This window comes from Schistocerca cancellata, chromosome 10 (assembly GCF_023864275.1).
Source record: "Schistocerca cancellata isolate TAMUIC-IGC-003103 chromosome 10, iqSchCanc2.1, whole genome shotgun sequence".
Lineage (NCBI taxonomy): Eukaryota > Metazoa > Arthropoda > Insecta > Orthoptera > Acrididae > Schistocerca > Schistocerca cancellata.
Genome location: NC_064635.1, coordinates 104,389,431 through 104,402,602, shown reverse-complemented (window position 1 = coordinate 104,402,602; position 13,172 = coordinate 104,389,431). Strand labels below are relative to the sequence as shown.

General features: G+C 39.1%; 1 protein-coding gene across 1 annotated transcript in view; it reads left to right on the top strand.

The window, feature by feature from the left end:
- Nucleotides 1-13,172, top strand: part of LOC126106498 (protein Dr1) — a 32,632-nt gene that overhangs the window by 17,018 nt on the left and 2,442 nt on the right. Inside the window, exon 3 of the mRNA XM_049912817.1 lies at nt 12,693-12,856. Coding sequence (XP_049768774.1) covers nt 12,693-12,856 — 164 coding nt within the window. The remainder of the gene's footprint in view (nt 1-12,692; nt 12,857-13,172) is intronic.

Sequence of the window (13,172 nt, the reverse complement as noted above, 5' to 3'; positions counted from 1 at the left end):
TTGTAAACGGCAGGAAAACATTAATAAGGGGATTGTAAAAGTGGAGTTATACTGCATTTTGCTGTAGTGTTTTAAGAGATATTCAGGGGGGTTGCGAAAACTATATAGTATTTAAAGTTTAATCTAAACTGTCTGTGAATACAGTGCAAAACCTGTATTGTGCTGTCATTCTATGGCTATAATGGCCTGCTCTTCCTTTCTAATCTTCCCTAACTTCACTCACTGAAGTTCCTATCATGTTTTGAAAACTAGAATGGTATTGTGTATTTTTATGTGTGTGGAGCAACCCATACCAAGTGATCCAGCACTGGTTGCTTGACTATCTGAGAAAAATTGATATTTGCTGGGTGCATTCCTCATACTCAGTAGACACAAAAATATTTTTTTAAAAAAATTTAGAAACGGCAGCCTTTTTGTTTTAAGCTGCTAGGGTGCTTTAGCATTTACAAGTATCTGCGGTTTTTTAAATTACTTGGTAATGGTTGCCCCAGACCTTTCAAACAAGAAGTATTTCGTTCAGTACACATTGAACAACATATGAAAACCATTACCACCTAGTGAATGTATTCATTAATATTTTTTAATGGATAAAAGTTATTGGTCACAAATTAAAAAACAACTGTTTTTGAACAGTGTTTTTACAAATAAAGAGTAAATTCTTAGCCTAAATATTTTTGTGCTATTACACTACACAGTATAATTACTTGTTATAACACAGTTATAAAGTATCAGTGGTGAGAAGCTTACACTAAAAAAAAGATACCCTATTTTTTTTAAAAAAAGAATTTGTTAAATTTTTTATTCTTTGGCCTGCAATATCTTCGTTAGGGGACCAGATAAAAATCTGAAAATTACACACTTAATAGACCTTTGATTTCAAACTTCAGTATAAATTTCAATTTTTAGATTCAATAGGAAGTTACAAAAAAATTACCAATATGAATAACAAATACATTTCTTAATATATACAGTATGTGGACTAATCGATATAGTGCATTGGTTCCAAAATTTAAACATACACTATGTGATCAAAAGTATCGGGACACCTGGCTGAAAATGATGTAAAAGTTCATGAGACCCTCCATCGATAATGCTGGAATTCAGTATGGTGTTGGCTCACCCTTAGCTTTGATTACAGCTTCCACTCTCACTGGCACACATTCAATCTGGTGCTGGAAGATTCCTTGGTGAATGGCAGCCCATTCTTCAATGCGTGCTGCACTGAGGAGTGGTATTGATGTCGGTCAGTGAGGTCTGGCATTAAGTCGGTGTTCAGAAACATCCCAAAGGTGTTCTGTAGGATTCAGGTCAGGAATCTGTGCAGACCAGTCCATTACAGGGATGTTGTTATCATGTAACCACTCCGCCCCAGGCCGTGCATTATAAACAGGTGCTCGATCACGTTGAAAGATGCAATTACCGTCTCCGAATTGCTCTTCGACAGTGGGAAGCAAGAAGGTGCTTAAATCATTAATGTAGGCTTGTGCTGTGATAGTGCCACGCAAAACAAGGGGTGCAAGCCCCCTCCATGAAACACATGACTACACTGTAATACCACCACCCCATATTTTACTGTTGGCACTACACACACTGGCAGATGATGTTCACCGGGCATTCACCATACCTGCACCCTGCCATCGGATCACCACATTGTGCACCATGATGTGTATGTGTGATCATTTTTGTAATAGATCACAAATGGATAAACTGTGTGGCCTGTTTGTTTACCAAGTGGTGCCCTTGTACTTCATCTTGAACAACAAAGGAATAGTTTTTCAGAAAATTCAGCAAGACCTAAGCATTCATCAACTGCCAAGATTCGTTTTTTTATCTTTCAGAAATTTACCATGACCTTTGGCAATAAAATGATAAATTTCAGGTTTTCGAGGTTAGCTACCAACACTTTAAAAAAACTCTTCTTGTGATTTTGTAATTATCACCACTTTCATTATTCTTGTGTCATCCGATGTTTGTATCATTAGGCATTGAATCATTGTCTTCTCATTCTTCCAACATGTTGAGTACAGCTTGTTTGCCTAAACTGTCTTGACATTTTCCAATAATCATACAATTGTAATTGTCAGTATTGAAAACCAGACTTTCCAAAAGGTGTTTATAGTCAACTCTAAGATTGGCCCCATCTATCAACAACTTTGCATCCTGGTGATACAAACAAATGCAAACATTATGGATGCCAGACGCCCCTGCCACAATACACCATTTCGGTCTCAACTCGCAACATTTTCATGTTCAAATTTTAATGCCAGGATTTTCTTTTTTGAATTCAGTAAATAGTTCATTTAAATTACGCAGTATTAACCTTTTTTTGTCTCTGAACCTTAGTACCATTTTCTTTCAAAGAAACCGTCTTCTTTGGCAGACATCAAACAGCTGTTGTTGTTATCTTAATAAAACCTAATAACTTTTTCAATTGTGTTTTCATCTAAGAAATTAGATGCATTTTTCTTTTGTAATGCAAGTAAAATTCCCTGTTCTTTTACTAACTGCCTTGTTAATTGAACCAAACGTTCTGGCTCATTAAATTCACCATTAACTTTTGCTTGACTCCAAGAATTTGGTAGTAAACTGATAATCTTAACATTAAATTCTTCGTTTCAGATACAGCACTTAGTTTTTAGCTTGTCTATCAGACCATCATACTCGGTCAGAGAATTATTAGAACTTCAATCTGGTCTAGTGCAACTTTTGTTTTGAAATGAAACTTCCAAATTCTTTGTGAGAGTAGTTACCACTTTCTCAGTTTTTGCATTCAGTGCAAAAAGTCTTTTTTTTTTTTCCTTCTCTTGGTTTTCTCATTTTACTAGAAAGATAGGATTTCACAAGCTAAATCCACTTTTTTATAGTTTCTTTATCTGGATTATCATGATCCCTTTCTTTGTTAATGTCAAATATCTTAGAATAATGATGAAATGTTATTCCTCTCAGACCTTTTGTCATAGGCGGCTTATGTTTCTTAAGAGCCCAAGCAAGACTGGCCAAACAGGTGATAAATTTTCTTTAAGTACTTAATTTTATGATACTTGCAAGTTGAGTTAACCTCTCTGTGCGAACTCATAGGTAAAAATAAATAAAAAATAAATAAAACTTTCTTCACTGTAATCGTCAGTTAAAGCAATGTCTTTGGGAAACAGTCCATACACATTTACGCCAATTTTGATTAATAAGAGCACCAATAGAACACTGAGACTCAGTTGTTAAACTGCACACTTAAAGAGCTCATTGTTAACTGAGCCAGAGTGAACAGATTGGTGGAAGGGGGAGGACAACACAAGACTTGTACAGGCTTGTCTGTGAGCCTATACAGACTCGCAGGTGCTGTCTGCTAGCCTGCTGAAACTTTCTACAGAGGATTGTTTCAACAAATAAGCACTTGATACTTTAATTTCATGGTTTTTCCACATGTTTAAATTATAATTGATATACTTTATTCCATTAGGCCAGATATTCCAGATTTAAAGAAGTGTGTTTTTTACTTGTATTTGTAAATTTATTTTTTATAATTTTTTTTTTATAACTTCCAATTGGATCGATATCATAAAGGTCTATTAAGTGTGTAATTTTCAGATTTTTATCTGGTCCTCTTTCAAAGATATTGGAAGACAAGGAATGAATTTTTTTGTGTGTATACAATTTGTATGAACTGATGTATACCTTATATTTTACATATTGAGTTCCCCTTTTCTGCATTATGTATATCCCCTTACATATTTTTGGCAGCTATGACCATAATATTTTGGTATCAAACAGCAGTATTTACCAATAGGCTTGATGCAAAAGTGCCAGAATACAAATCGAGAAGTTTGGGATTTGCTCCTTGGTTGATTTTAGGATTTTTTTGTAACACTCCCACATCTTCCATTTGTGGCAGTGCTCTGTGTTGGTGCAAAATCCTGATTTAAACTACATTTCCCCTTATAATATTTTGGTATCAAACAGCAGTATTTACCAATAGGCTTGATGCAAAAGTGCCAGCTGCGTAATCTGCTGCAGAAGTAATGAAGGCAGGGGAAGACTACCTCAAACAGGACCATGACTGGCAAAATACATTGGTGCTCACTCCAACTTTTGGATTGGGGTCATCTTTACTGCCCAAACCCAAATAGTTTACTTCAATTTCATGCAAATTAATCCTCAGTAACAGTAGCAAGCCACATCAACATAGATCATATATTTCACAACCCACTGTACTGCGCATGGTGGAAAGTACATCATGTCAGTATTACTGATTTTTCTGTCTTGTTGCATTTGCAAACTGAATGAGAGGAAAATTATTGTCAATATTCCTCTGTACATGCCCCAACTTCTCTTATTCTCATCATCCCTACACAAGAAACACGGTGGTGGCAGCATATGCTTGCACGGTCTCCTTCAAATATTGGTTCTCTAAATTTACCTCGCACTGTTTTGTGGAAGTTGCTTATCTTTCTTCCACAGTTGCTCATTTAAATTTGCTGAGCATTTATCTCGAACTTCCATAAAGACTATGCAAGTCTGGTTCAGTCCTTGTTTCTTTGAATTTGCTTGATGTCTGTTGTCGTGCCTACTTGATAAGGACTCCCAAACACAGGATCAAAACTCTAGAACTAGCTGCTCTAGTGTCTTGTAGGACATTTCCTTTACAGATGCAGTACCCTTTTCCAAAACCATTTTGTCAAAATTTGTTTCCCATTTGCCACCCCAATAGTGATTTTACGTGGTCTTCTCATTTCACGTTGCTTCTTAGCATTACCCCTAAATACTTATACAATGTGACCTGCTGAAGATTTTCACCACTAATACTGTATGGTTCTTTTTCTTTGTTTTGGGCATTATCTTGCATACCCTGAGGTGACAGAAGTCAGGGGATAGGTACACAGATGGCAGTAGTATCGCGTACACGAGGTATAAAAGGGCAGTGTATTGACAGGGCTGTCATTTGTACACAGGTGATTCATGTGAAAAAGTGTCAATCATGATTATGGCCCCATGACAGGAATTAACAGACGTTGGATGCAGAATGGTTGTTGGAGCTAGCACATAGGCCATTCCATTTCAGAAATTGTTAGGGATTTAAATATTCTCAGATCAATAGCATCAGAAGTATGCCAAGAATACCGCATTTACTCGAATCTAAGCCGCACTTTTTTTCCAGTTTTTGTAATCCAAAAAACCGCCTGCGGCTTAGAATCGAGTGCAAAGTAAGCGGAAGTTCTGAAAAATGTTGGTAGGTGCCGCCACAACTGATTTCCGTCGTCGAATATATGTAGCGCTGCATAGGCATGCTTCGCCGGCACAAAGATAAATACTAGTGCCAAAACCTCCGCGTCAGTAAATAAATTAAAAAAAAAAAAAAGGTGGAAGACGAGTCTTCTTCTCCGCCCCGAGTTTCGATCACTGCATTTTATACATTATCCACGAAGTAAATACAAATTCCGTATTGTTCATCTTCGAATGTAGCAGCATTTCAATGTTGAATGTACTACGAAAATCCGACTGGCAAGACTGTGATGATTTGTCAATATGGTCAACCCTACGTTCTGAATTTTTTCCTACCTGTGAGAAGAGATGGTTGCTTATAGGAACTTATATGAATTGTGAATCACATACAGTATTCTCTTCGCCATAAGAATAATACGAATATAAATATTTTGCCGTGTATTCTATCGTGTTTGCTGCTATCTCATTTAAATCCTGTCTGCCTAATAAACTATGAAACTAGGGTGAGACAACAGCAAACGCGGAAGAATATACATATCATGTCATGTTTATATTCGTATTATTCTTATGCCTAATAGTGATACAGTCAGAAATGAAGCACGGCAATTGACTCGGTTTTTAAATCTAAGATGACTAATTTCTGTGCAGAATGTAATGTACTAAAGAGGCGTCTGCAAAGATTTTCAAACGGAGAAAAATTTTCGCTAAACTCTCGTTCAGAACGCCTTCTATCAAAAGCAGTCTATTATTTGGTTCCTGTTAATCATTATCAAAGAAAGCAGCAGTGTAAGTAACAACAAATAGCAGTCTCTTGCCATTGTTTTGCTAATGAGACAATTCCTCTCTTTTTTTTATTGTAAGCGGTGTTAGCGCACACAAAAGCAAGCCATGCCGCGAGCGGCGACAGACCATAAACACGCACTATCAGAATGCGACAAACAACTCATGACACAGTACAGTAATGCATTTTCAGCTTAGAGTGACGTAAACACCTATAACAAAGAGAACGGCACTTACCAGATCAAAGCAAAATAAGCAATCAATTCAAACCAGACGAAGCACGTAAAAAAGGAAACGTACCCGTATAAATACAGACGGAGCGCGTGACGCATAGCAATGGCTACCTAGTAAAGCTTAACTGCTAAGCTTACGACTCGAACCTACTGTAGCTGTATCGTCATTCATTCGACCTAAATTGTGTCTCATATTACAATGGACCAACTTTGTTTCGATTTGGAGGTGTGGCCTAAAACTTTTCTCCCCCCTTGAATTTCGAGTCTCAAATTTCAGGTGCGGTTTAGATTCGGGAAAATTTTTTTTCTTGATTTTGTCTCATTTTTCAGGTGCGGCTTAGATTCAAGTAAATACGGTACCAAATTTCTGGTGTTACGTCTCACTGTGGACAATGCAGTGGCCAATGGCCTTTATTTAACAATTCAGAGGAATAGCATTTTTGTTGATTGTCAGCGCTGACAGACAATCAACACAGTGTGAAGTAGTGGTGGGTGGTACAACTAACGTATCTGTTAGGACAGTACAGTGAAATTTGACATTAATGGACTACAGCAGCAAACAACTGATGCAAGTGCCTTTGCTAGCAGCATGACGTCACCTGCAGTGCCTTTCCTGGTCTCGTGACCTTATTGGTTGTACCCTAGATGAGTGGAAAACCACAGCCAGGTCGAATGAGCCCTAATTTCAGTCGGTAAGAGCTGACGGTAGGGTTAATGTAGCACAGACCCCACGAAGCTACAGACCCAAATTGTCAACAAGGCACTGTGCAAGGTTGTGGCGGTGGTTCCATAATTGTGTGGGCTGTGTTTACATGGAATGGACTAGGTCTTCTGGTCCAGCTGAAACAATCATTGACTGGAAAAGGTTCGGCTACTCGGGGACCAGTTGCACCATTCATGTACTTCATGTTCCCAAACAACAACGGAATTCTTATGGACGACAAATGGACAAATGGATGACAGCGTACCATGTCACTGAGCCACAGTTTGCATTCTGGACAATTTGAGTGAATGATTTGGCCATCCAGATTGCCCAACATGAAACCCATCAGACATTTATAGGACAGAATCAAGCAGTCAGTTTGTGCACAAACTCCTGCACTGGCAACACTTTCACAATTATGGTCAGCTATAAAGGCAGCACGGCTCAATATTTCTGCAGGGGACTTCCCACAACTTGAGTTCTTGTCATGTCAAGTTGTTACACCACACTCGGCAAAAGGAAGTCCGACACAATATTAGGAGATATGTGACTTTTGTCACATCAGTTTAGAACTATATTTAAAGACAGCTGTATGGAGTGCTTTACATTCTTTCACCAAATGGAAATTTTATCATCGAATGATAACACTTTCTGTACACAATTGCACTGTCAGCGAATGATCTTTTTGTGATTATATGAAACTACAATTGTCCAGTCATAACTATGGTTCTTTGGTTGCTCTGGGAGATTGAACATATGCAATATTAGTTCACTTTATTACATGAATGAATAAAAAGAATTACTTAACTTGATACAATCTCTTGCCACTGGAGTGCTTGATAATTTACAACTGTCATCGACTATTCATGCATCGCTTGATGCACTAGTTAACAAATTGATCTCTTGAAGTACAGAGTTCAAAATTTACAAAAGTGCATGTCTATCTGAGACTTCAGTAACTCTTTAGTTCTACTTGATGATGTTGACTACTTCAGCTGAGGTCATGAATTGGGCAAAGTGCTTCCATGCTTGACTTTTTACTAACATCAATGTGAAAGTGCTGCTGTGCTGTGAGAGGGGCCTGTTGTCTGTGGCCTCCACCCTTCGTTATTGCAGATTGCTGTGACTCATCACTAATGTGTGAGGTATTGATGCACATTGCTGACCACGGTGTGGCACCCCGATCGTTGGGTGATATCACAGAATCGGATGCTGCTGCGGATTCTATCTGATAAATTGTTTATGTATAGTGAGCATGTTAGAGGCCTTATTACTCTGTCTGAGTGAAATAATACAGGATTGTGTGTCAACTTTGATGCAAGCACTTGTGTTTATTTAATTCCCCAAGCTAATTTCAATTATATACTGCTGTCTTTAGAGGGTTTATCTCTTCCAAAATGTGAAAATCAACATCATTAATTAAATCTTTAAAAGAAGATGTGCTTACTGTTTTATCCCAGTTTACTTTACATTTCTCGCATATTTTTATGTTGTTTTTCAGCATACAGCTTGTCTGCAAAGGTATGAGTGGCTGTCAGTAACAAATCTGTTACTATGAACTTAAAAAGGTCTATGGAAAATGGCGCCACCCAATATAATGTACTGGATTCTTTCAAATATTCCTCGAGCCAATTGCATATTTGCAAAGATACTCTGTATCTTCAAATCTCTGTCAGCTGCTGACAATGTCTTTCACTGAAACTGAGGCAGTGGAACTCACTTAACCTGTTTTGTCCAGTGTCAGGAGGAGGCAAACACAAACTTGTAGGAGTCTATTCATCATTTGGCAGTTCAAACATATGGCTAATGGTGGAAAATGGCAGCAAGGGACAGGAAAGGACACCAGGTGCACTCAGTGTGTATGCTTGGGGGCCTCATTCAACATGTTCAAGAGGTTATTCCAGCAGCCATTGAGGGAACAGGATGCAACCAACTGCATATTGTAGCACACATTGACCCAAATGATGCCCATCATCTGGGCTGTGAGGTCATTCTTGGATCGTTCCAGCAACTAGCAGAGAAAGTTGAGAATACCAGCTTTCCACACGGAGTTTCAATGAAGTTCACAGTTTGCATCATTGTCCCCAGAACTGATTGTGCCTCTTTGGTTCTGAGTTGTGTGGACGGACTTAGAGACTTCAAAAGTTCTGTGACAAGTTAGACTTGACCTCCTGGACTTGCACCATAGGGTTGAGAACTGTAGAGTCCCACTAAATGGGTCAGTTGTGCAATACACATCAGAGGCTGCTACTCAGGTAGCTGACTGTGCATGGGCACAGCCGACTTCCTTCCCCGTCCTTCCCTAATCCAATGAGATCGATGACCTCGCTGTTTGGTCTCTTCCCCCAAACAACCCAACCACTGACTGTGCGTGGGGTACACACAACATTTTTTTAGATTAGTCGACTCTCCATCCAATCCACATAATGATAGCTGTAGCAAACCCATAAGTATCAGTGTAAGATTGAAAGAAATCCCTCTCAAAGATGCAACTTTAAAACAATAATGGTATTGCCAAAGCATTCACAACAAAATGTGAGAGTTTGAAGTGTTCATCAAAAGCAGTGAAGCTCACATAATACTAGGTACAGAAACCTGGTCGAAACCTGAAATTGATAACAGTGAGATTTTTGGGGAAAAGATAAGTGTATAGCGAAAGGATAGCCAAATGGGAACTGGAGATGCTGTATTTGTGCCAGTAGACAAGAAAGGTAGAAATTGAAGTTGTGTGAGATTGTTTGGGCAAGACTTAGTATCAAGGGTGAGCACAAAATGAGTGATACTGTAATCATTGGTGGAGACTTTAATTGTCCAACAATTAACTGGGAAAATTACAGTTTAGTTAGAGGTGGGTGTGATAAGACACCCAGATAGTTTAGGAACGCCACTCATGATGGAAATGTATTGGATCTAATGGCAGCAAATAGACGTGATCTCTTTCGGGATGTCCACATCCAAACTGGTATCAGTAACCATGATGCTGTTGTAGCATTCAGTGATTACCAGAATACAAAGGACAAATAAAACAAGCAGAAAGCTACATATGTTCAGTAAACTAAGTAAAGAATCGGTAGTGTCATAGCTCTGTGAGGAACTCGAAACTTTCAGGACTAGGCAGGAGCACGTAGGGGAACTCTGGCTCAAATTTAAAAGAATAGTTGACCACACACTGCATAGATATGTATCCAGTAGAACATTTCATAATGGGAGGAAACCTCCATGGTATACAGTCACTGTAAAAAAAGTCTTCTAAAGAAACAGAGATTATTGCTTAATAGGTGTAAAACAAAGTGTAGGGCTATAGATAGAGAAATCCTGAATGAAAAGCATTTGGTTGTCAAGAGAGCAATGTGTGATGCCTTCAACGTCTACCATAGCAGAATATTGTCAAGTTATGTTTCACAGAACCCAAAGAAACTCTGGTCGTATGTGAAGGCTGTTAGTGGCACCAAAGTTAGTGCACTGTCCCAAGTGTATGAGACAGGAATGGAGGGTAGCAAAGCAAAAGCTGAAATTGGTAACTCCATTTTAAAGTGTTTCTTCAGGAGAATTGCCCCAGTTTAGTCCTCGTACCACTGAAAAGATGAATAACATAAGTATTAATGTCAGTGGTGTTGAGAAACAGCAGAAATCATTAAAATTGAACAAAACTCCAGGGCCCTATGGAATCTGTCAGGTTTTATACAGAATTTCCGGATGAGTTAGCCCCTCTTGTAGCTATAATCTGTCATAGAGTCCTCAAACAAAAACCTGTGCCCAGTTATTAGAAAAAGGCAGAGGTCACACCACCCTACAAGAAGGGTAGTAGAATTGATCCACAAAATTACCGTCCAATATCCTTGACATCAATTTGTTGTAGACTCTTAGAACATATTCTGAGCTCAAACATAACGAGTTATCTTAAACAGAATTACCTGCTCAATGCCAACCAAAAACATCGATCATGTGGAACCCAACACGCACTTTTTTCACATCGCATACTGAAAGCTTTGGATCAAGGCACTCAAGTAGATGGAATATTTCTTGAGTTCTGAAAAGCGTTTGACTCAGTACCACATCTTAACTGTCAAAAGTATGATCATATGGAGTCTCAGCTGAAATTTGTACTGGATTGAGGACTTTTTGGCAGGGAGAATGCAGCATGTTATCTTGGATGGAGAGTCATTGTCACATCTAGAAGTAACAGTCGGTGTGCCCCAGGGAAGTGTGTTGGGACCCTTGCTGTTCATGTTGTACATTAATGATCTTGCAGACAATATTAATAATAAAATCAGGCTTTCTGCAGATGGTGCAGTTATTCATAATGAAGTAATAACTGAAAGAAGCTGCATAAGTATTCAGTCAGATCTTGATAAGATTTCAAAGTGGTGCGAAGATTGGCAACTTCCTTTGGATTTTCAGAAATGTAAAATGTGCACTTCACAAAATGAAAAAAAAAACAATGTATCCTGTAACTGTAATATCACTGAATCACTGCTGGAATTGACCAACTCGTACAAATACTTGGGTGTGACACTTTGTAGGGATACGAAATGGAATGATCACATAGATTCAGTGGGTAAAGCAGGTGGTAGACTTCAGTTTATTGGTAGAATGCAATCAATTTGGAAAGAAGACTAGGGACTGCTTGCAAATCATTCATGCAACCGGTTCTAGACTACTACTCAAGTGAGGCGGACCCGTACCAGATAGTGTCGTAACCATTCCAGTTGCGGGGGTGGCCAAGAAAACGCTGCAGGACCAATCGGAGAGCGGCCCGTGAACAAACGGAAAGGACGGACACGAAACAACAATGGAGAGAGACCTTACGACAACAACACGCAAGAAGCAATGGAGTGACAGAGACAACCAAACGAATCCAAGACTTCCACTAGTAATGAAAATAAAGAACATTAAACACGCTGTCTGTTGTCAAGGCGATGTGTGAAGACTGACACAACGATTAAACTCGCTGGCTGAACGAGAGGCAGGCGCTTAAATACTCTATCAGGGGCGCCACTATTGGCTGCTGGAACCACGTGTTCCACTGTGACGCCCTCACACTAAATTCGGGCCAGGACACGCGCGCCGCCACAGCTTACGGCGTGATGGTGCAGATACCTCTAGGGGTCTTAGACGTCCATGACGTCTGGTGGGAATTCAACTTCTGCGGCGCGCAGTTCCAGATCTAGGACTAACAGGGGATATTGGACGTATATAGAGAAGAGCAGCATGAATAGTCACAGATTTGTTTAATCCATGGAAGAGTGTACAGAGATATTGGAGAAACTGCAGACCTGTGAAGACAGATGTAGACGTGAACTATCCTGAGAAAGTCTACCAAGAAACTTTCAAGAACCAGCTTTAAATAATGATTCTAGGAATACAGTACAACCCCCTGCATATCGATCACATAGGGATTGTGAAGATAAGATTAGAATAATTACTCCACACACAATGGCAGTCAGTTAGTCATTCTTCCCACACTCCATACATGAATGTAGAAGCAGTACAGCATTGAACGTCTTTTGGAAATAAGGAAAATGGAATCTAGCTTTATGCCTGCAGTTAATGTTTGATTTATTGATGGACTTAAACTTCAGAAAGGGCGAAATCAACAAATTTCAATATGCAATTTATCTTCTTCTGTAATACCCTTCCACTTCTCATGTTAACCAGATAGTGAAGAAAAACGCCTATAGAAATATTGGACAATATAGTTGGTGAGTACAAAGCTTGCAATAGGTGACTTCATAGTTTTGCACTTTGACCGTTTCCAGCTCTGGATCGACTGGGGTTTGGTGACTACAGGGCAGAAGCGGAGGAGGTTCTGAAAGACTGCAAGGCTGTTGCAGCTAAGAGGCGGCGTCAGAGCACACGCCTGGAGCACCTCGGCATTCCGGAGGAGGAACTGTTGCGGCAACAGCAGGAGCTTTTTGCAAAGGTAAGAAAATATCTGAACATTTCATTAGTAAATTTTCAGTCTCTTAAAGAAGGTGATACTGTCTTGGGCTTAAAAAAAAAATGACTAGATACAGCCACTTCTCAGTTCAAAGTAGTTCCTGGTATTCAGAACTTGAAAAGTGATGTTTTTGTCAGCAGCCACCACTGCTTTCTGCAAGTGTTATTAAATTTATAGATAGTGAAGAGAAGAGAGGACTGACAGTTAAGGTGATGGACTGTCCAAAGAAAAATATTAATTTTGAATAAGTCAATAGTGGCATGATAGTGAGCAGGGTGGGATTAAAGTATGCACCCTG